This window comes from Acipenser ruthenus, chromosome 7, assembly GCF_902713425.1.
Source record: "Acipenser ruthenus chromosome 7, fAciRut3.2 maternal haplotype, whole genome shotgun sequence".
NCBI lineage: Eukaryota > Metazoa > Chordata > Actinopteri > Acipenseriformes > Acipenseridae > Acipenser > Acipenser ruthenus.
In genome coordinates, this window is record NC_081195.1 from 46,626,405 (window position 1) to 46,647,740 (window position 21,336).

Here is a 21,336-nt window from a genome sequence, read left to right on the forward strand (position 1 = left end):
AGTGTGTATAGAGATGTTTTTCTTTTGTTGTTTCAATAATTTTAGCTCCACTACAATAGTCACTATCATTCCCAAATGCATGTATAGTAATACCAATACATCATTTGTTTGTGTTGCCATGTCATCCTCATTTCTTCTTTACTCCAGAGGATCACTTCTTTCCTATAAAGACTTCAATAGGAAAAAGCTGGATCCTTCAGAAGTATTGATCTGTGTTCTTTTGGAAGCCAGTTTGTTCCATTGTACTGTATCAATGGACACGCTTGATTACAGGCCAGTGACTTGGGGAGAGCATTATGCTGGTCCCACTGTTCCACATACAAATTCCATCAATATCATGGATGAGTAATATTAATCCAACCACTATACACAATGTGTTGAGATGAGATTATTCAGCATTTCTTGATGATCACTGCAGTGTTCTTGGCTCAATATCTCATGGATGGATGGGATTGTTCAACCAGCCTGGGTGGGTAGTTGGGACCATTTCCTTTAGAGGCTTTACTGTTTCGTTTCCTGGTATCCATTACTCTAACTGAAGTCAGATATGTTTTTCAAAATGTTTGAAGGGTTTGCTGAATCAGGAAATAATTCTTTAAAAAATGTTTTAATTAAAGATGGCCTCTACATAGTTCTGACAAAGTTTATGCTCATTAACAATTTGATTGTCAGAAATGAATTAATCCTTTTATCCACAGTGCAGCTGTAAACTGGCTCTACACTAGAGGATGTCTACTCCCTTTCAATCCCTAGCTTCTAACAATGCCCATCACAAATTCCTGCTACAACTAGACCCAAACATTGCTGCAAAATAATGTGTAAACAATGAGAATAGGGGCCTTACGTGTATGGTTGTTGCATAGTTTAATAATTTTTTGTTTGCTAAATGTATTCATATTTTGTTTGGCTAAGTGGGGACTAAAACAGCAAATTCACTCCACCTGCACTAACGGTGCTTACTTTTTCCCAGCATGCCATATTCCCATAAAATAGCGGAGCAGCTGCACGTTTATAAACTCTGGTGAGGAACTATCAGGTTGAAACATACCATAAGTAAATAAGAGAAACAACATTTTAACCAATTAATTTTCAAAAACTTTATAATGGAAAATATCAAAACCAGATAAGAGCTCTGTAATACCTTAGGCTCTGATTTAAATGAATGCAATGCATTTCCCTTTTGCTTCTGGGACTCTGACCTTCCTGACGGGGGGCCAAGAGTTAAAAACAGAGATCCCTGATATTTCAAAAAGGTGTAACTGTGCTTACAGCAAACAGTTGTGCCTGAAGCTGTTTAAACAGGCACTCAGAAGGATTATTCTGTGTTAAATCAGATGTGACAACCACAAATGTTATGTCAGCATGGTCACATTAACAACTGAGGGGTGCAGTGGGAGGGTGCTAAATTATGAATACCTATTTGACATTAAAATTAAATCATGGTTGTTACTTACGCCTACTCTCATAGATAGCTCTCGACTTCTCATACAGGTCATAGGGGTCAGGTTTTCTTGGATCAAACCCATCGGCTGAGTCTGGGAATGAAGCCCTATGGAAGTTTGGTGGGAAGGGAACGTTCTGTCGTATAACTGGAGCAGATAAGCTGGTCTGGGGGCTGCCTTGGATATCCCACTGCTCCAACACCTGCAAACACATTGGGATTCATTTGTTATTTTTTTCTCTGAATAAACTGCTTCTAATCTGAGATCCATTACATTATTGTGTGAAATGTGTGTTGAGTTGGGTGCTCAGCAAAAGTGCCAGTCTGACACTGATCACTGATGTCTTCTCATTATCTTCCCCTGCAATGTGTCTTAACCTTACCATACACAGAACATGTTCCTCAGTGGGGGAAAAAGGATTGTTCATATACTGCTCCTTCACAATATTTGGTCCCTATAAGAGCTTGTGGCAATTGTGATGATCTTTAAGGATATGGCTATCCAGCCATTGGGAGATAAGCTGACACAAGCAGAACTCATTTTATGCAGGCCCTCCTAAAGCAAGCAGATAAAAGTGCCTTTGCCTGTAACCCAGAGGTGACGGTCTTTAGACCCCACTGCCTGCTGCCAATCCACTGACCTATTCAATGGCTTAAAAAAATCCATGTTAGTTCAATCACTTTGCAGAGGACTAGAATTATTGGGGTGGAGGGAAAGCAAGGATTTCTAGTGGACAGAATCTCTTGAACGAAGCTCTCCATTAATTCCAAACTCTGTCTCATCACTCTTTAGATCCAGTTTTCAGCATATCATAGAAACACAAGAAAGTGTGCACTACTATTGTATTAGCCTGTGTGTTCTTAATTATAGATAACAGCTTTAAATGCTCAGAGATTAAGGTGATGAACTCGACCCCAGTGGCAGATGGGTATTAGTTTGCAAGAAGTTACATTAGGGTTCTGGGTAGTTCATTATGTTTGAAACCGTGCACATTATTTTATTCCTCTCTGAAGCTGCTTTTGCACTTTGAAATATGGCTTACTGAGTAATCTCCACCACAGAAGCAAATATTATACAAGCATATGTATTTTTCTCAAGGGTTTGTAGCAAAAAAAGTTTATGCATGAATGCTTTTATCCAAAGTGCTGCATAAAAAAAAAAAAACACTACAAGAAACAATGTACAGTATCTGGCATGAAATCAATTAGATATTTTGCATATGTGATTTATGAAAAAAAGACAAATTAACTACTTGTTTATCAACTCTTGAAAGATTTTGTTCCAGTGTAGAATGACTATTTTCATACTTATTATCAGTGGCTATGGATATATTATGTATCATATAATTTTCATTCTTTTCCCACTTTAGAAAAGAACTTTAGATGATCAACTGCAAATGGCTGGTGTAAAAGGATGGAATTTAAGTGGTTAGTGGTACAGTATCTTAGCCTGCCTACAAAAATGTTTCGTGCAAACTACCTATAGTGTAGGTATAGTGTATATGAATACTTATGATTTCTCATTATGCAAACTTTAGTAATAATGTAACTTTCATGACAATATAACACAAATAAAAAAAATAAAAGTTGAGTCTCTTAGCTCTGTGCCTAGTGCCAAGTTTGTAAGATTATTGTAGTGTTTTTGTTGTAGTAGTTGTTGTATAGTTTCTCTCTCCTAAACTCTGGTGCCAAGTAGATGGGGGACTACAGCAAAGGCAGTTTCATGCACTGTCACTAGACATGAGCATGAACAGTTAATACCCTGGACAGAGGCATTTTTAATTAGCAGTATAAATGTGTTTGCTTGAGTGCATGTTTGTTTCTTTATTTACTGCAAAAGGTTAGCTTTGAAGACTGCTTTTCTTCTTCCTAGTAATTTAATTTCTAGCCATGCTATAAGGAGAAATGCTTTAGGGATATATTTAATATATTTTTCAGTTTTCCTTCTTGATTTTCTCTTTTTTAAATTAAAGGATGTTACATTCCTAGAATGTTTTTTAAACAACTTGATTCAACCTCACAAACAGTATATAATATTTTGTCATATGAATAAATGTATACATATAGACAGGATATGTTTTTGTATTTAAGTGTAGAAGTTAATTATGTAAAAGTCTTGGCTCTTTAAAATGCCACAAGGACTACAGTAAATGCAATATATTGTCATGCTTTGCATGTGGTACAATACCTTTTTAAGGTACTCTGTTCTCTAGTAACTGCCATGAGTCTTAAGAGTCTAGTTGACATGCATTTTCTAAGTGCTTCTAAGTCGAAAGCATGGATCCAAACAGTCTGGTTCAAGTCGTAATAAAAGAAAGAATGTAATCATTTGACTGAAATAACATTAACTTTAATACAGTGCTTTCTCCTTATTTCGGCATCTAAAAATTCACATAATCAGTGAATGTACATTTAGACCATTTTTATGTTTTTTTTTTTCTTTTGCATGTCTGTAACAGACTTCAACAGTTAATTTACTATCCACCATAATATATGTTACATTTTAGAAAAAATAATGAAGGAGCACAGCAATTAAGTAATAGAAGCAATCCAAGGTTTTTACATTCTACAGATTATTTTATTGAAAATGGCAATTCTAATCAAAGCTAATTAGCAGTCGACACTGGACCACACAGCTATTAAAATCACAAGTAAGCTACGTTTGGAAGACAATGCATTTTACCTGTTTAGAGGTCTTCCATGGTGAAAAGTGACCTGCAATAGTAGAAACACAAAAAAACGTTTAGCCTATACATCAGTATTGTGTATATATAATATTGATATGGTCTCATTGGCGAGATTGAACCTGAATTTAATGTTCAAGGACATAGTTCTCATGCCCACATACAATCACACACTAGACCAGGATCAGGGAAGCAGAGTCTCCTGGGTGCTGCACAAAGCTACATGGGAGTGAAGGGTTACAGGTTTTCAGTCCTCTGCCTTCCTGGGTTTCCTTGCAGCTTTACTACGCACGCAAATACAAAGCAGATAAGTGCCTCACAAATTCAGAGTAACTTTCCACAAGCACAGTCTTCTCAGCACGTAAGTCTGAAGGAAACAACCCAAAAATATCAAGTGCAGAGTGCCAGCTACCGATGGGAGTTTCAATTCTCTACAGACAAGACCTGATGTATGTTTGTCAATAATTTGCCAAGCTCCTTATCCCTCTTGTGCCATGTACTGCCACTATGGATAACTCATAACACCCACAGCACAGTGACTCAAGAAGTTACAATTAGCGTGCAAAATACATTTCAGCCTAAGTCTCTTCGCTTCCCTGAGAACACTGAGGCAAATTCTCTGCATTCCTTTTCTCAGTTGATGGAGATCTGTGAAGCTGCTGCATAGCCATTTATGTAGACTTTGAATACTATTGACACACATACTGTATATAACTCACCAGTGATATAAATGACATGTTACTGTTGTAAGTAAGGTAAAATAAAAGTAGGTCACCATCCATTCATTTAAAACTTGCGCAACAAAATCTCGTAACAAATTCTCACGCAAAGATCAAAATCAGGAAAGCAGTCCCCAGCCATCAGTATCTCAGCTAATAAGCACCTTCACATACACTTTCACCATGTGGGGCACGGGCTGCACAGCAGACATGGACAATCTTACAAATCCTGATCAGAGTTTCTATTGTTGATAGTTCAGTAACATTAATATGTAGTTTTGATTTACTTTGAGAAAAAAAGGATTTGAGAACCAGGTTTAAATTAAGAGCCATTTTCTATTGTATTCTGGTACCATTTAAAACTGTACATTTCACAAAATATATACTGTAACTTGAGCCCTTAACCTTGCCTGCTTACCCCCCAGCAGGCTGCTGATCAGAATCCAGGCTTAAAAGACACTGTTTTCAGGGGAAGACACACTGCCACTTGCCTGTGTACTGTGCAGGTCATAATTGTTCTCATTTTCAAAGTTGACCTTGAATCACAAACAATCCCCTGCAGAAGACTCTAGAAAAACCAAACCCCTGTACCTGTAGTCCAAACCAATTTATTATTAAACCCATACTGTGAAAATGAAATACATGCTGACAGCAGCTGTGAATGGCTAGCCTAGCGAATTTAAATATTACTAAACTACTACAGGTAATGTTGTTATTAAACAATTGTCTTTATATATTAAAGTTACCAAAAACTTTTTTTTTTTAAATTAACGATTTTTTGATTAATTTGGGTAAGTAAGAAAACATTAAACAAAGACTAGATTATTCATCTTAAATCAAGAACAGATTGTTGGGAACAGCGAGTGTCTACTGAACTTTGTCACAATGACCAGATACAAAAACTATATTATGAGTATATGATAAGTGTTGCTGATACAGTTTAAAAAAAAAAACAAACAAAAAAAAAAAAAAACTGATGAGTTGTTCTGAAGATACAGCAAGGTCTCAGACAACAGCAAACTACAACTATAGTATTCTGCTTGGAATGCTGTTACCAAGTTCTAAAACAACTGCAGATGCAATTCTTAAGTTACCATGTAGCCAAATGTAAGAAAGATAAACATATATTACTGGTGCCACCGCTAAAGTGTAATATCTTGTGTAATATAAACTGCAATATCTTTATAGGGAGACTGTGTGGTCCAGTGGTTAAAGAAAAGGGCTTGTAACCAGGAGGTCCCTGGTTCAAATCCCACTTCAGCCATTGACTCATTGTGTGACCCTAAGCAAGTCACTTAACCTCCTTGTACTCCGTCTTCTGGGTGAGACATAGTTGTAAGTGACTCTGCAGCTGATGCATAGTTCACACACCCTAGTCTCTGTAATTTGCCTTGGATAAAGGCGTCTGCTAAATAAACTAATAATAATAATAGATTAAGTTTTGGCTTTGCTTCATTTTATACAAATATAAAAACGTGAAAAAGGATTGGAGATTTCCTTTAACCTGATTGGTCAATGTGAGGTCGTTAATCTCTGGTAAAGATTGTCATTGTTAATCACTGTTCCAAATCAATCCCCTGGAAATCACATAAATACAGTATTCATGTACTTTACCTTTTTTCTGCTTGATGAAAGTAAAAATCTCTGTTCAAGTACACGCCTTCTGAATGTTGTCTGCTTCCCTGCTATACATTCAGTCTATCAATTTCAATTTAGTATAGCAAATTAAGTTAAAAAAATAAAATAATAACTTAAAATCGAGAATAGCGTTTGCTGTCAGCTGCAATACAGTAACCACAATAGCAACTAGTCTCTGGTTTGAATTACATCAATGTTGAAGACATCAAACAACTGTATGCAGTCTGAATACTTTCAGCAACGTCATAGCACAGTAACAACACAGGACAGTGCTCTCTTCTCTAACAAAGCCAGGAAGAAGGCTTTGAATAAACTTTATGAACACACTTTACTTAACAAACTGCACGATTAACACATAAAGACTACTACCTATTTTTAATTTATACAACTTTTTTTTTATTTCGCTAAAACATTTTACAGTCACTTAAATATTGAAACTTACACAAATACACAAACCTGCACTCAAATCCTAATTAAAAAATAAAAAGTCAGCTGCACTTTTATTCTTTTACATGTTTTACAAACAGTTCACAAACCCGGTTTGCTTTTGATTCATGTAAGGTAGTATTTAGGCTAATGAAATATCCATGATGCAATATAGTCCACCGCTAGGATAAAGAAGCCTAAGGGAAGGCTACCAAACTGCTTGATCCATCATTTTAAATATTCTATTTGATAATTTGGACATGTTTAATCACCAAATACTATTGATATTACAATGACAAATACTTTCAGCTGTTCCAGTGAAAACCTCTTCATAAATCCCCCTGAAACGAGGAGAAATAAACCCTAGAACCACAGCAGTAAGATCCTGTAACTAATCAAGACTGCAGACTTTTAAACATGCCCAGGACCACTGCAGAACCGTAACAGCCATAGGTTTAGAATTGTCATGCCCGGTCATTTGCTAGTTCTAAAAATATGCAGTTTTAAAAGAAACACGTCACGTCATATCTGGTACTATACTATGCACAGTAAATAAACCTGTTTGCAAGTCATACATTCTTGTAGTCTTTATCGTTGATCAACTCTCCTGGAGAGTAGAATTATCCACACCCTTTAAATGCCGTTTATCACCATTTCAGTAGTTTAGGACAAAAGTCACAACACAGAAATTTGAGTTTAACTAAATGTTTTATTAATGATTATGCGATGTATGGAAGAAAGAATCTGGCATCAAACCTTCTTGGTAGGTTCCACCACCTGGTCGTCCAGACGAGGCAGGAGACACATAATAGATTGTTCTTGGAGAAGTTACTGGGGCGGAGATCAGCAGGTGGAGGGATGTGAATGAATCAAATGCAAGAGAGGGGTAAGTTACATGGGTATTTGTGTTTTTGGTAGGTTACAATGAGATGACGAAATGTATAGGGGCCGTCCCTTCTCCCAAACTTTAGTTTATAAACTTCATGATATGCAAAGCCGGCTTTGTATTTATGTTTTATTAAAACAATCTCTACTGAAATACAAGTATATAATATACTTTGGGTAAATGTTTTTTATTAAACCCAAACTTTACCATAATCCCCCATGCCAACAATGACATTTACACACAGGACTCCAGGCAAGAGTTTATTACTTACAATGTTGTTATGCTGGCTTGTTAGTATTCCAAATTGTTTTTTTTTTTGTTTTTTTTTTACAAGGGTAGCATTATGCTTTGGATCATTGTCATGCTGAAATATGAAGTTAGGACCAACCAGCCGAGTTCCAGATGGCAATGCTTGATGAGACATTATTTGTATCGTGCAGCTGCCTGGGTTTCATTAATGATTTCAGCTACATACTTACACTGATCCACCATGACTTTCAGCACTGAACATGGTCTTATTGTTTGAGTCTATATAGCATTGACTTCTATCACTATTTCAGAACAATTCAATTTTTAATAATACAGGGTACAACCTATTTAAATGTATTTATTTTGTTCCCACTTCAGTTTCTTTGTCTGTTCCCCTTTTACATTACTATGGCTTTCTGGATATAATTTGTAGTACACAGATCTCAAAGTGACAGGTTATTTGTCTGTTTTCTGACGGATCACTGATCACTTTTAGGACTTTCTGGACTTCCAAGGACTTTCTGCCTTAACTGGTACTTTTATTGCAGCGACCTCAAAGTTCGAAAAACAACACCTGCAGTACTTAGGTTTATTCTTTGCTATTTGAAACATGTTTCCCCTCACAGATTGCCATTAATAATACTGCAGTGGAGACACCTCACCAGAAAGGCTGTAATCCAACAGCCAACTTTATCAAAGCTGCTTCCATATAATGTTCGCATCTGAAAAACCAATCCAACCTAAAACAGATCTGGCTTTCCAAATTATGGTGATAAATACTGTAACAGAATATCCCCACACTCATAAAAAATGGTATACGTCGTGCTGCTGAAAAAAAAAAAAATCAGATAGTAACAAACCCACCACTTTTTCTCCCCATTTCCATTTAAAAATTCGAATCTCCCCAGTTTTTGATCATCTGTTTAATCTAGCATCCATTTGTCTTTATTTTGTTCCAGCACTACTAAAGTATTTAGATGTCATTCCAAGAGTTTTACTGAACAATAAAACAAGCAGCCAAAAACATGATAGTGTGCTTTGGTGTTTATACAACTGGGTTTAGGATTAGCATGAATATCCCCCTACCTCCGCACCAGTAAAAAAAAAAAAAAAAAAGTGTTAATTTCTTTTTACATTTGTTTAGTTAAAATTCATGATTACTCAGATGCAGTGCTTGATATAGCGGTGTAGTTAAATTAAATTCAAATGAATAGACCAGGAACAGAGACTAAAAAGAAATGAGAGCTTCTGTTTTGTACAGATACATACTATAGTTCAAGACAGCCTCATTAAGAAGCCAGACGACTATCAAACACTGATTATTATTGAAACAGAAACTCCAAACAAACAGAAAGCCATACCACGCACACACATACAATTATTATCTGTCACATAGTACCGTTCACTTTCCCCACTAGTTAGCTTATTACTAGTCCTTGATCACAAGCTGGCATTTTTAAAAGTGCGATATCATTCCATCAATGTGAAGTTGCATTGAATTCCTTTAGAGCCCAATTATTGCTCCTGAATTCATCTGTCTGCACTTATCTTGTGGGCACTTAATAATGTAGGTAGGAGCTGATGAGGGTGTTTGCAATTCATGCATTAAATCAGACATAATGAGGGAGAGGATGGCCGTTTGCATGCTTAGGGATGGTGAATGCTATGGCAGGTTGCAGAATGTTATAAAATGTCATCATATACTGTATTTAAATCTCACCACTATGTAGTTTTGAACTGTGTAGTACACAAATGTCTCCATGCTCTATTCCAGATCTCTGAGTGCTATAAGCTGTGGTATAAGGTCTGCAGGCTACTTTAATCATTAGTTCCTTGGGCTATGACAGTCTGTCAGAGCAGGAACATAAGTAGATGATAACAAAGTGGTTAAGCAGGTAAAAAAGGTCAAGATTATCCCATTGGGAGGGAACATACCCGGCAGCAGAACACATGAAAGAAATTTGGGGTGGGTTTCTATAGTACTTTGAAAACAGCTGAGACAGACCTGAAATGAACTAGTAATATGAATCTTATGGGGCTTCAGTCAAAATGTAAGGAAGCCTGAAGCTAAGGAAATTATAAGACTATTAACATTCTTTTCACTTGTCTAGTCAGACTGACTGCTGGGACTTGTACTTTTTCTATTTATGTCATCTGAAGTTGCAGCCCTGTACTAGATAGCAGCGCTGTATTTGACAGTACATGCTTGTAGAAGTATTTTTTTAGCCTATATTTTCTACTTAGTATGGTCAGTGTGGTCTACCATGAATTATCACATTGACTTTCATCTATGTTCCAATTCAGAAAGTCTTAACTGGGGTCTGTTTTGATAAATTCTCTTAGCAAGAAACTGTTCTAGAGATTGCTGTTGGGTTCTTTAAAAACAGTTTAAAGAGTAAGTAGCGGGTTTCCGAAAAATACAGCATTACAAATAACATACCTGTAATTTTCCTTTTCATTGTTAACATCCTGACTAATTTTTACCCTTAGAACTTTAAAGTCTGTTTCAAAACTCTTTTCAAAATGGCTGCTCTAGTGCACTGATAGTGTAAGGATTATTGCCCACATTGTCAAACAGGTAACACAGCAACAATGATCCATGGTGTGGTACGGAAATGCCACAGCACTTGTTATGTTATTTAAAATAAATAAATATATAAATAAATATTTAGTTTTTTATGTCCATCTTTTAGAGACATTCTACTGTCCCATCAGTGAATTATCAAATTAAATAAAAACATAAATACATGTAAAAATAGCAAGACACGTGAAGGACAGGATTTTCAAAAGATAGTGTTATTGTATTGAACTCGTGGCACAGTAACGAGAGCTTTAGTAGCAAGCGATTTTCAAACAAAATGTGTTAATTAAATCAATCCGTTAGCTTTGAAATTGAGTCGATGAACGCATTTCTTGTTAAAAAGCTTAATTGTCGCAGGTCACGTACATAACTTCCTGTCTCAACAACTAGATACGGAGAACTTGTTAATGCATTGTTAACGAGCTCAACATCAACGAGAGTGCAATTCGTATTGTCCGACGCCCAGGACAACAAGATTTGTGTGACAGACAAGAGGTTTTGCCGTTATACTTTGCCCGTAGCGTAAGTAGTTTTTATTTATTTATTTTTCCTACTCATTCTGTTGCTAGAAAGACACCTGCGTATATTTCTAAGGAGCTATGCAAGTTTCTGAAAACTGAATTGCGTTAGTCTAGCACCTACACACAAACATTTTAAAAAGTGTTTACGTCCCACCCCTGTCACTTGTGATTGGCTAGCTGTGGGAAAAGCTGATCTTCTATTGGTTACAAAGAAACCCAGAAATGGCTGCCAAGACAGCCTATGGCAATGCACAGACTAATCTTTTAAATTTAAGGTATTATTCACGTTTTTTGTAAATTAGCAAATAAGTGATGCTGCTTTCTTAATGCACAGATCTGACATTTAAATGCAGCAACCTAGTAAAATTACAACACCAAAAAACACCATAGTCACTAAGGTATTAGTGGATTAGAAAAAATCACGTTGTGTACTGTAATTCATAAAATTATTTTAAGTCAACTTTGTGGTCAAGCATGTACAGTACTTGTTGGGATGTTTAAAAACAAACAAAAAAAAGTTTAGTTTACTGTTTAGAAGCATTTCAAGACAAACTTACTCTGGCAAAATTATTGTTTTTTATTTCGATTCTAGTGTTGCTTTGTTTACGACTGTAAGTCGCCCTGGATAAGGGCGTCTGCTAAGAAATAAATAATAATAATAATAATAATAATAATAATAATAATAATAATAATAATAATAATAACCTATTTTGCTATTTACCATATTTACTTTTTTTTTAAGATTTAAATGCTATATTAAAAAATATATACAGTGCTCATCCTTTATAACTCTATAGTGGGGAGCCATAGTTACAAGACGTGCTATTTGTGATTCTGCCTTATAACGAGTATAAAAGGTATACTGTAATGGCATTATAGAGCAAATGGGAGCCACAACCCTACCGTGTTATAACCGATTCTGCACTATAATGAGGCGCGTTATAATGGGTGACCACTGTACTTTTTTTTTTTACTAGATTTGAACAGAAGCGATATTAGTTATTTATTGGACATGCACAATCCATCGATTTCTGAAACTATTAAAACATGAAGATTGTCAAATATGTTTATAATGATAGAAATGAAATGCTTATTATATGAGATTATCTGTTCAATATGTTATTATTTTAATTTTCAGAGAGAGTAGTGCAGAGAAATTATGTTCTCTCCCCCCCCCCCCCCCCCCCCCAACCAAAAAAAAAAAGCCATCAGGGTATAAAGCCAGGATCCCCCGCATGCAGACGTGTTCAAATTAGACATCACTGGACAAGATGTTAAATGAGGAAAAATAGCTGTAAAATGTTGTGCACTGTTTAAAAAAAAAAAAAGTGTATAATAGCAATAAACAAAAGAAAAACATATTTTGTCTTTGCAGAATTTGATGGAGCCTACTGTATATATTGCGTGCATTTTGGTAGAAAAACACGACAAAATGCTGAGAGACTTGACAGGTTATACACATCCTTTAAAAATCTGGGGTTCAGCAGTTACAAAACTGAAAGAACGTCAAGACAAATGAGAATTGCACAAAGCAGCAGTAATAGTTGGCAATGATTTCGTATCTGTGATACAACAAACTAAAACACCCGTACATCAGGAGTTGGATTCAGCGTACGGAAAAAAACAGGCAGAGGCTATATTTAATATCTGAATGACCCCCAAGTATTGCTTATTATAGTTGTACTCTTAGTATGTTACTTAAATTTACTAGCAAATGTGTTGCAAACTGAACTGAAAGGAACATTTCCTTAAAGTATTTTATACATTTGTTGAGGTGAGGTAGGGTCACAGGGAACCTTGTGTATCATGAAGAATTTAGTGAACCTGTCAAGTTACAAGGCTACATCCGCCCCTGTTAATCACTAATTGGTCGATTATGTTCACTGTTAAATAAAACCAAAATCCTACAAGTTATATTCTACTTTTTGTGTGCTTTATGAGACAGGGAGGGAGCAAGTAGATTGCTCTAGCATTTTGTCCCTTGGACAATTTTTTCTCAAAAATTGTACACCCTGTATGTTGTGTATAATTTGTAAACTTCATTTAATTTATATGCTTCACATATAAAATGCTGACTTACGATTATCTGGCGTGTGGGTAAAAATCGGACGGCAAGGATAAAAAAATATATATATATATATATTAAACCCCATTAGTAATTTACCCTCATTTGGGGGATATTTTGCCATAGTTTACTATATACAACTCTCTTAATGTGCATTTTGCAATCTTTTGTTAAAAAGAAAAAAATACTGTAAGCCAATTATGTATATTGGTTGGAATTTATTTTCTATGATGACATCTACTTTTGTATATATTTTAGTAAGTACGATTGTAGGCTGTAAATACATACGTTTCAAGTGCCATTGGTGTTTGTAGTTGTTAGTTATTACTCTTCATTATATATTTATTAAGTTTTAAAATTACGATAGAACTCCCTACCCAATACACAATTTGTTTATAATTAATTGTTCGGTGAATTCCTCTAATCATGCTTTTTCTGTTACTCTTTACTCACCTCTGCGATAAATAAACTCAGCATGATTAGAAGTAGCCACCGAACTCTTACAGTATTACAAGAACATTTTACATGCACACAAACGTGTGAAGGTGAAAGTGTACATTGTACATAAAGTGTGGGGGGAGTCTGACAACATTACAAAATAAGTTTTCGGCAAAATCCATGCTTGTTGACGCCTGTTCTTCGTTCTTGTGTGGATAAGACACAGCTGCTAAAAGCCAATGACGCATTGCAAATATTGCAATAACCTTATTGCAATAACCTAAGGAAACTCTATTGTAATATCTACTAAGCCGTTTTCTATACCAAGATTTCAGTTGTGTAATTCAAATAAAGCCTACAGTACTAGATGTCAGCTGTCATATAATGTACGTATGCAGAATTCAAATAAGCTACAGTTACATTGATAATTTCTTGGTAGTAACATTACACTGGGTGCAAATAACGGTATATCATTTTAGCAATACAACAAACGTTCTGTAAGGTTACAAATGGTTAAAACAAGTGAACAAATCTCATTCATAACCACACGTATAGAAAAGGCTAAAATATTTTCTTAAATACAAATATAGAATTATCGAGGTAGTCTGTAAGAAATTAACTCCTGTACACTCTCTCTCTGTATCGCCAGCGTTACAGATGCGGTCTGTTAAATGTCTGTTTCAAGATGAGTTATATACTCTTTCTTTAATTAAAATCCTCTTTTTCCAAGTGCAAATTAACTCCTGATAAATTAGGACAATTAACACGGATTTGCTTTTAAATTCCCACGCAAACAAAAGAAATAGTCACAAGAAGCACTGCTCGTTAAGATATTAACATTATTTCGTGAAACGACCGCGTGAAAATGCCAAAATCAATGCTATATACTGATTTCTTGATTAACACTGGAGTTACCATTAACAAACTTCTGAAAATCCTGCCCGAAATATCCTATTCTTGTACAGGACAGAGCGATCTTTAGCAGAAATATTTCTGATCTATGATGCAGCTGAAATTGAGTAGAAATTGAGTAGCTCGATGCATTGTGTTCAATCATTACCGGAAGCAAACTAAACCAGTTGTCAGGTTCCTAAATGGAGCGTAAGGTAGTGCGTCAGATGTTATTATTTTTTAAGTGATAAAAAAGATGTAATATGTAGTTCCCGGTGGGGATTTTCACAGGGAACTACATATTACAGGGCAATGGGTACATTTCATTGAAATCCGAGTGATCTTTTAGAATAGGGCCCATAGTCTAATAATACACGTCCCATGAGATCAACTGTATCACATCCACTGACCTTCAGAAAAGACAGTCCACCTGTCACCACACGTCTTCGCAGAATCAATAAAAACTCTATTTTGGTATCACATCCAATGGAGATTAACATTTCAAATCTTTAATGCTATCAGTATACATGTACTAGTGCCAAAATGATAAATATGTTAACCCACTCTAACCCCAATTTTTTTCATGTACTCTACAGTATATACATATATTTTATTGTATTTATCTTAGAAACAACCTGTACAGACAATTTCTCACAGTACTGTTTTCACAACATAAACCTGGAAAATAAAAACAAAATAAAAACAAGTACTTTGTTAAGGAGAAACACCTTAAGCTGTGGGAACACGAAGCCGCTGTGTGACTTGGAATTGTGTGACTTGTTTCAAAAGACTAGCTTTCAGGCCTCTGCATGGCACACCAGGAGAGACCTGGGTTTTGTTACAGCAAAGTTGCCTCAAACTAGGTCTCCCGGTCTCCTGGAACCAGGTTTTAAGCCACTGTTCCTGAGAAAGTGGCTTTGTGTTCCCTCATCATTAGAACCATAGAAACCTGACTTGGGTTACATCAAACCAACAATTTGTAACACAATAATTATGTTAAGCAATGGAATTGTCAGTCAGAAAAAAAGGGGGGGGGGGGTATGGATTTAAATATGAATAGCAGCAGGAAGATAATCATTCTTAATTATGACAATTTTTCATCATTGCTGCTACTGTAGGTCAGAATATTGATAGGTGATCCTCCCACATTCCCTGAGCTGTTTTTAAACTTCAACCATCTCCAATATGAAACCATATTCTTGATGAAAAAAGACCCCTCACAAATACAGAAATGTAGACTAATACAACCGCATTTATTGTCCCAGTATTAATGGAAATATGTATACACTATCAGAGGTTCTCAAACCTTTATTCAAAAGGTTTAGTTATTTTACAAATAAGAAGTTTCTAGAATTGAGGCAACCTCTGCAAACCCGCTTGAGAACCACTGTTCTATATGATGTATATTTTCCAATTCTGACTAAAATATGAGCAAGCAATAATTAACAATTTCAGCTCTGTAGACTGGCCACAATTACAGCCAGGAGAGATAACTCCACACAATTCGTCAAACTGATACCAGTCTTGGGTAAGTCCATATTAAATGATTTCATTTGTAATCTTAGGGTAATCTTTCCCTACAGTGCAACCTTCAACTGTAATGTACTGCATCAGGCTCCACTGAAATTCCTCAGCTGTACAGAATAAACTTTTTTGTGGTTTGGTTGCACGATAAGGCTGCAGTGCAGCTTTAAATAGGAAGGTGGGTTGAAATTTGAACACCATTTGCCTTATTTTCACAGTACACAGTACTTGCATTTGCTAATTGGAATAACATTTTTAATGAAAAAAATAACAATAGGAAACAACTAAGTTTTAATTGTGTAAAAAATGAGCAATAACAATGCTATGAACAACAATGTTTTAATTGTGTTTTAGGAAATAATTTTCCAGTGAGCTGGCTCCTATTCACCTGGAAGATATTAATACTGCTGGACATCAGATGTGTGCCCTTAGGCTACAGAATTTAAACAGATGCTAAAGGGATATATCTTATGTAAATATGCCTAATTTCACGAATTGAGCCCAACTTTACAACTTGCTTTGCTGTGCAACCTCCATTTAGACCTCAGGCATGTTGATGTTGATCATTCAAAATGATCTAGACAGCATTCAAAATTGGGCAGACACATGGCAAATGAAATTTAATAGAGAAAAGTGTAAAGTATTGCATGCGGGAAATAAAAATGTGCATTATAAATATCATATGGGAGATACTGAAATTGAAGAAGGGAACTATGAAAAAGACCTAGGAGTTTATGTTGACTCAGAAATGTCTTTATCTAGACAATGTGGGGAAACTATAAAAAAGGCTAACAAGATGCTCGGATATATCGTGAGAAGTGTTGAATTTAAATCAAGGGAAGTAATGTTAAAACTCTACAATGCATTAGTAAGACCTCACCTAGAATATTGTGTTCAGTTCTGGTCACCTTGTTATAAAATGGATATTGCTGCTCTAGAAAGAGTGCAAAGAAGAGCGACCAGAATTATCCTGGGTTTAAAAGGCATGTCGTATGCAGACAGGCTAAAAGAATCGAATCTATTCAGTCTTGAACAAAGAAGACTACGCGGCGATCTGATTCAAACATTCAAAATCCTAAAAGGTATAGACAATGTCAACCCGGGGGACTTCTTTGACTTGAAAAAAGAAAAAAGGACCAGGGGTCATAAATGGAGATTAGATAAAGGGGCATTCAGAACAGAAAATAGGAGGCACTTTTTTACACAGAGAATTGTGAGGGACTGGAACCAACTCCCCAGTAATGTTGTTGAAGCTGACACCCTGGGATCCTTCAAGAAGCTGCTTCATGAGATTCTGGGATCAATAAGATACTAACAACCAAACGAGCAAGATGGGCTGAATGGCCTCCTCTCGTTTGTAAACTTTCTTATGTTCTTATGTTCTTATCTTTAAATATTATATAATTATGTGCTGATGCAAGAGAAATAGATGCGATGTTCATAGACTGAGTGGTCAGAAAAAAAGGTCCTGCATTTAGTTGAAATTACAGCAAGAAAAATGAGTTGATTTGTATTAATCTACAGTACCCATTCTTGCATTAAATTAAAACCATGCTATGTTGAACCCACATGTCTCTTATTTGTGGGAGATGCTCTCAAGTTCTAAATGCTTTGATTAATAAATACCAACAGTTCTAAAGGGTGTTTGTTCTCTGTGCAGTGTTCACACATGTAGGGCTGTTTAATTATGGAATGTATTCTTGCAGAAAATTAAAAGGCTGTTTTAATTGTTATTCCATAGCTCTTGATTTAACTTTATTTTTTCTTATTCCATCATGAATCTCCTCCCCCATTTAACTTCTCTGTTTCACAGCCGGACTCTGGTAACACCAGCTGGTCAGGTGGATTTGCCACTTTCTGAATTTCAGAGGATTTACTCTACATCTCAACACTTAAAGTCTAAAAACATGTTGTACCAAACAGAAGGCTCACTGTCTTCAATTTAGTGACGACTGTTAAGAGGGTAATATTCTTTGACTGACCGGTGCATACATTTTGCAGTGTCAAGTAAATCCTCTTTGAATATCCAAGTGTTATTAGAACTAGCAATATTATCACTCATTTTACTTTTTCTACTGTTGAAGATCTTGTTGGTGCTTGTTGAAAAGCTTCTGTTACTACAATCTGTCCCCCTGCAACACCCTGCCCCTAGTGGATGTCGCTAAATACCATTTTGCTCAGGGGACACGTTAATGCTTACATTCTACTTACAGAAATGCTTTTGAGAGCTCTATTGAGGCCACAGGGGTGCTTTAGACTTTTTAAAAGTCACCAGGATGTGACAACTGAAACAGAAATAGTACCGGATTAAGTAAAAAATCAGACTTCAGAAATCATTATGTTTGTCACCATATAACTCGGTACAGTCGGTTTCAAGACACATGTAAGCAGTGTTAGATTCCAAACACACGAATATGACAACACAACCAGGCAGCACTCTGACTTACCTCCTCCCCTTTGGATGATCAAGGATGTCTCACTCCCCACTGGACATTCTTTGAGTAGATCCACAACCTGGGCATGACTCAGGCTCTGCACATTTTGCTGGTTAATCTCCACTATGAGGTCGCCTTCACACAAACCAGGGCAACCCTGCACATCCAAAATCTGCTTCACCCTTTGTCCTGTAGGGCTGTCTGCAATGGTGAATCCAAAGCCCTCGGCTCCTTTCACAATGGTCATGGTCATGAGTTCAGACTGAGTGGCCCCTGAGGAGGCCATAGATACGTTGTCCTCATGGACAGGGGGCGGCAACGGGCCATCAGGATGACCGTCCGCAGGATGGGGGGGTAAGGGCTGTTGGGGAAGATGCTCTGTGTGGTCCTGCACATATCGAGAGGTCCGAGAAATGTACTCCATGTAATTGTCATAGTTACTTCTTCCATTCACCAATACTGGTGGTCTCTCCATAATCCCCATGGGAGATATCATACTACTAGAAGGGTCTTCGGGGTCATAGGGCAAGGGGTATCCACGGCATAGCACCAGGTTAACACTCTGACCAATCGGAACCGATTGGAAGAGCTTGACCACATCAGCATGTGTATGACCAAGGACACAGACATCATTGATATAGACAATGACATCACCTGGAGGAAAAACATGGGAGACAAAAATTAAGCACACTGACAAACCGGGAGTAAATGTTATCATGACTGAAATTTATTACATTATAGTACTTTTATACACAATACAGTAAGGATAAATGTGTATAATCTTTGTAAAGCATACACATTGGTTACAAACTTGCTTTTCAAAAATAATTATAATAACTATAAGATGATCAATTTTAATTGATTGAATAAAACATTTAAACCTTAAGGTTAGTTCTTGTTAAGCTGTTCAATAAGAAACATATCTATAAAAAGTGCCTATAGGCACCTTTGGCATCATCAAGGAAACATGGAACGTATTAAGTTTTTTGCCAGGTTTGTGGTCAGTTGATCAGATTCATCATGAGGGAGCTGGGTGTTGGAGGTTGCTTGGCAAGTCTAAGAGTTATTTTCTTCTTTTAGCTGCTTAGTTGGCATTTGTATGCATCTTCAACTTTTGGTGAAATAAAAATGTCTTGTCAAAACTTTTGTGCACAGTACTTGGCCTTATCTCTTAATAATTATACCTTCTAGGAGCACCAGCAATAACACCACTTTGTATTAAGTCAACTTACTTAATTTTTGTTAACAGCTTTACAAGAATCTTGATGCTTGCAAAACAAAAGGCTACAGGTACTTAACTAAGATCTGTACTCAGTACCCAGCACAATCATTATAAAGATTATGCAAAAGCAGGTCACCATGTCTGGTGCTAACAAAATAATTCTTAATATGTATTGCCATCATTTCACAGGTCTCACATTTTCCTACATCATAAATACACACATATTTTAATGGTAATTTATTTGAAGCTGTTAGTGAAGAAAATGGGTCAATCCCCCTTTGTAGATTCTTCAATGCTGAAGTGATGGCAATAGACATTTAAATTCTGATACCAGTACACTAAAAATAAAAAAATAAATAAAAATCAAGAATGCCACAAGCTTTTACAGACCACTTTTCCTTCACATCAATGACAATGCTACCATATCAAGCATACATCTTTATTGAAATTATGTACAGTGCCTGCTATGCTCCTTACAGCTGATGCTGATGGGGCCAAAATAACCAAACCAAAATACATTCTATATATAACCCTATGCCAAGGGAAAACTTCAGTTCAAGGTAGCAAGTTAACCCAAGTGTTTTACATCAAAATCAACTGGACTTTTTTTGAGAAGCGACGAAGGTTGTTTAAGATTTAAATACTGCTAGCCATTACAAAGAAGATAATCAGCCGCTGTACATTGTATTAAATCACTTTATTACATTTTTATTTTAGAGCTTCAGCTAATGAGAAAACATTATGTTATTCCAACCCCTGTGAATACTGTATTTAAATATTGAACATAGAGCATTGTGCTGTATTATTCATGTAGGCTAAGCACCACAAGAATGACACACTACAGTACTGGCTACCTAACTAATTTATATAATTCTATCCTAGAGAGGGTTTAATTCACTGTTATAATATTTATTTCAACTAACTTGTGATTGTATTGGGCAAACCCTTGTATATACAGTAAAACCTTGCCTACCTTCTCCCCTAAACAAAAAATGCAATTTAAATACATTTCCTTAAAGTGGTAACAAGACAGTGAGAAAATATCTGATGAATTCAAAAAATAGAAAAACTTCACCACTACCACATAACCGAATGACCTCTTTTTTGAAGAGTCAAAAACTGCACTGCGGTACAAAGTGACAGTGCTGCCTTTGAAGACCCAAATGACATGTGTAAAAGTACAGGGGGTTACTTAAACTGTACCAATGGAAGTCCCCTGATGGTCCAAAGCACAGGAGCTTGGCTCATTAATCTAACAAAGATCAGAGCTTTCAGCAGGCTTTCAGGGATAGGACTGCCATGCTTTTTGGCAGCAACCATTTCACTTGTCACTGTGAAAGAAGCTGGATAATTCCTAGTGCATTTTCAACAGGGCCTGCCATACAGATTGAAAACTACACTATTTATTAACCTGCCCTTTACAAAGATGCAGAGAAATGGCAATGATGCTGTGAACTCAACACTCCCCGGGGTTAGTAAACGCAGATGTAGAAAATATTGATTGGGAGAATCTTACAGCCGTCAGTATGTTCTAAACTGTGTTCTAGCAACCCCCAATAGACTACTTGATTTTTATCATTATAAGAGCAAAACAAAATCGTAAAGGAATCCTTTAT

General features: G+C 36.2%; 1 protein-coding gene across 16 annotated transcripts in view; it reads right to left on the bottom strand.

Moving 5' to 3' along the window:
- LOC117415248 (membrane-associated guanylate kinase, WW and PDZ domain-containing protein 2) overlaps window positions 1–21,336 on the bottom strand; it is a 302,693-nt gene that overhangs the window by 36,794 nt on the left and 244,563 nt on the right. For 13 of the 16 annotated variants that reach the window (XR_009329170.1, XR_009329171.1, XM_059027152.1 and 10 more), the window contains 3 exons: window positions 18,511–19,152; window positions 4,125–4,156; window positions 1,455–1,644 (listed from right to left, as the gene is read on the bottom strand). Coding sequence is in view for 14 of the 16 variants with exons in the window: in XM_059027152.1 (XP_058883135.1) it covers window positions 1,455–1,644; window positions 4,125–4,156; window positions 18,511–19,152 (864 nt within the window). In the remaining 2 variants the exon portion in view is untranslated. The remainder of the gene's footprint in view (window positions 1–1,454; window positions 1,645–4,124; window positions 4,157–18,510; window positions 19,153–21,336) is intronic. The other 3 variants (XM_059027156.1, XM_059027154.1, XM_059027160.1) reach the window with 2 other exon arrangements.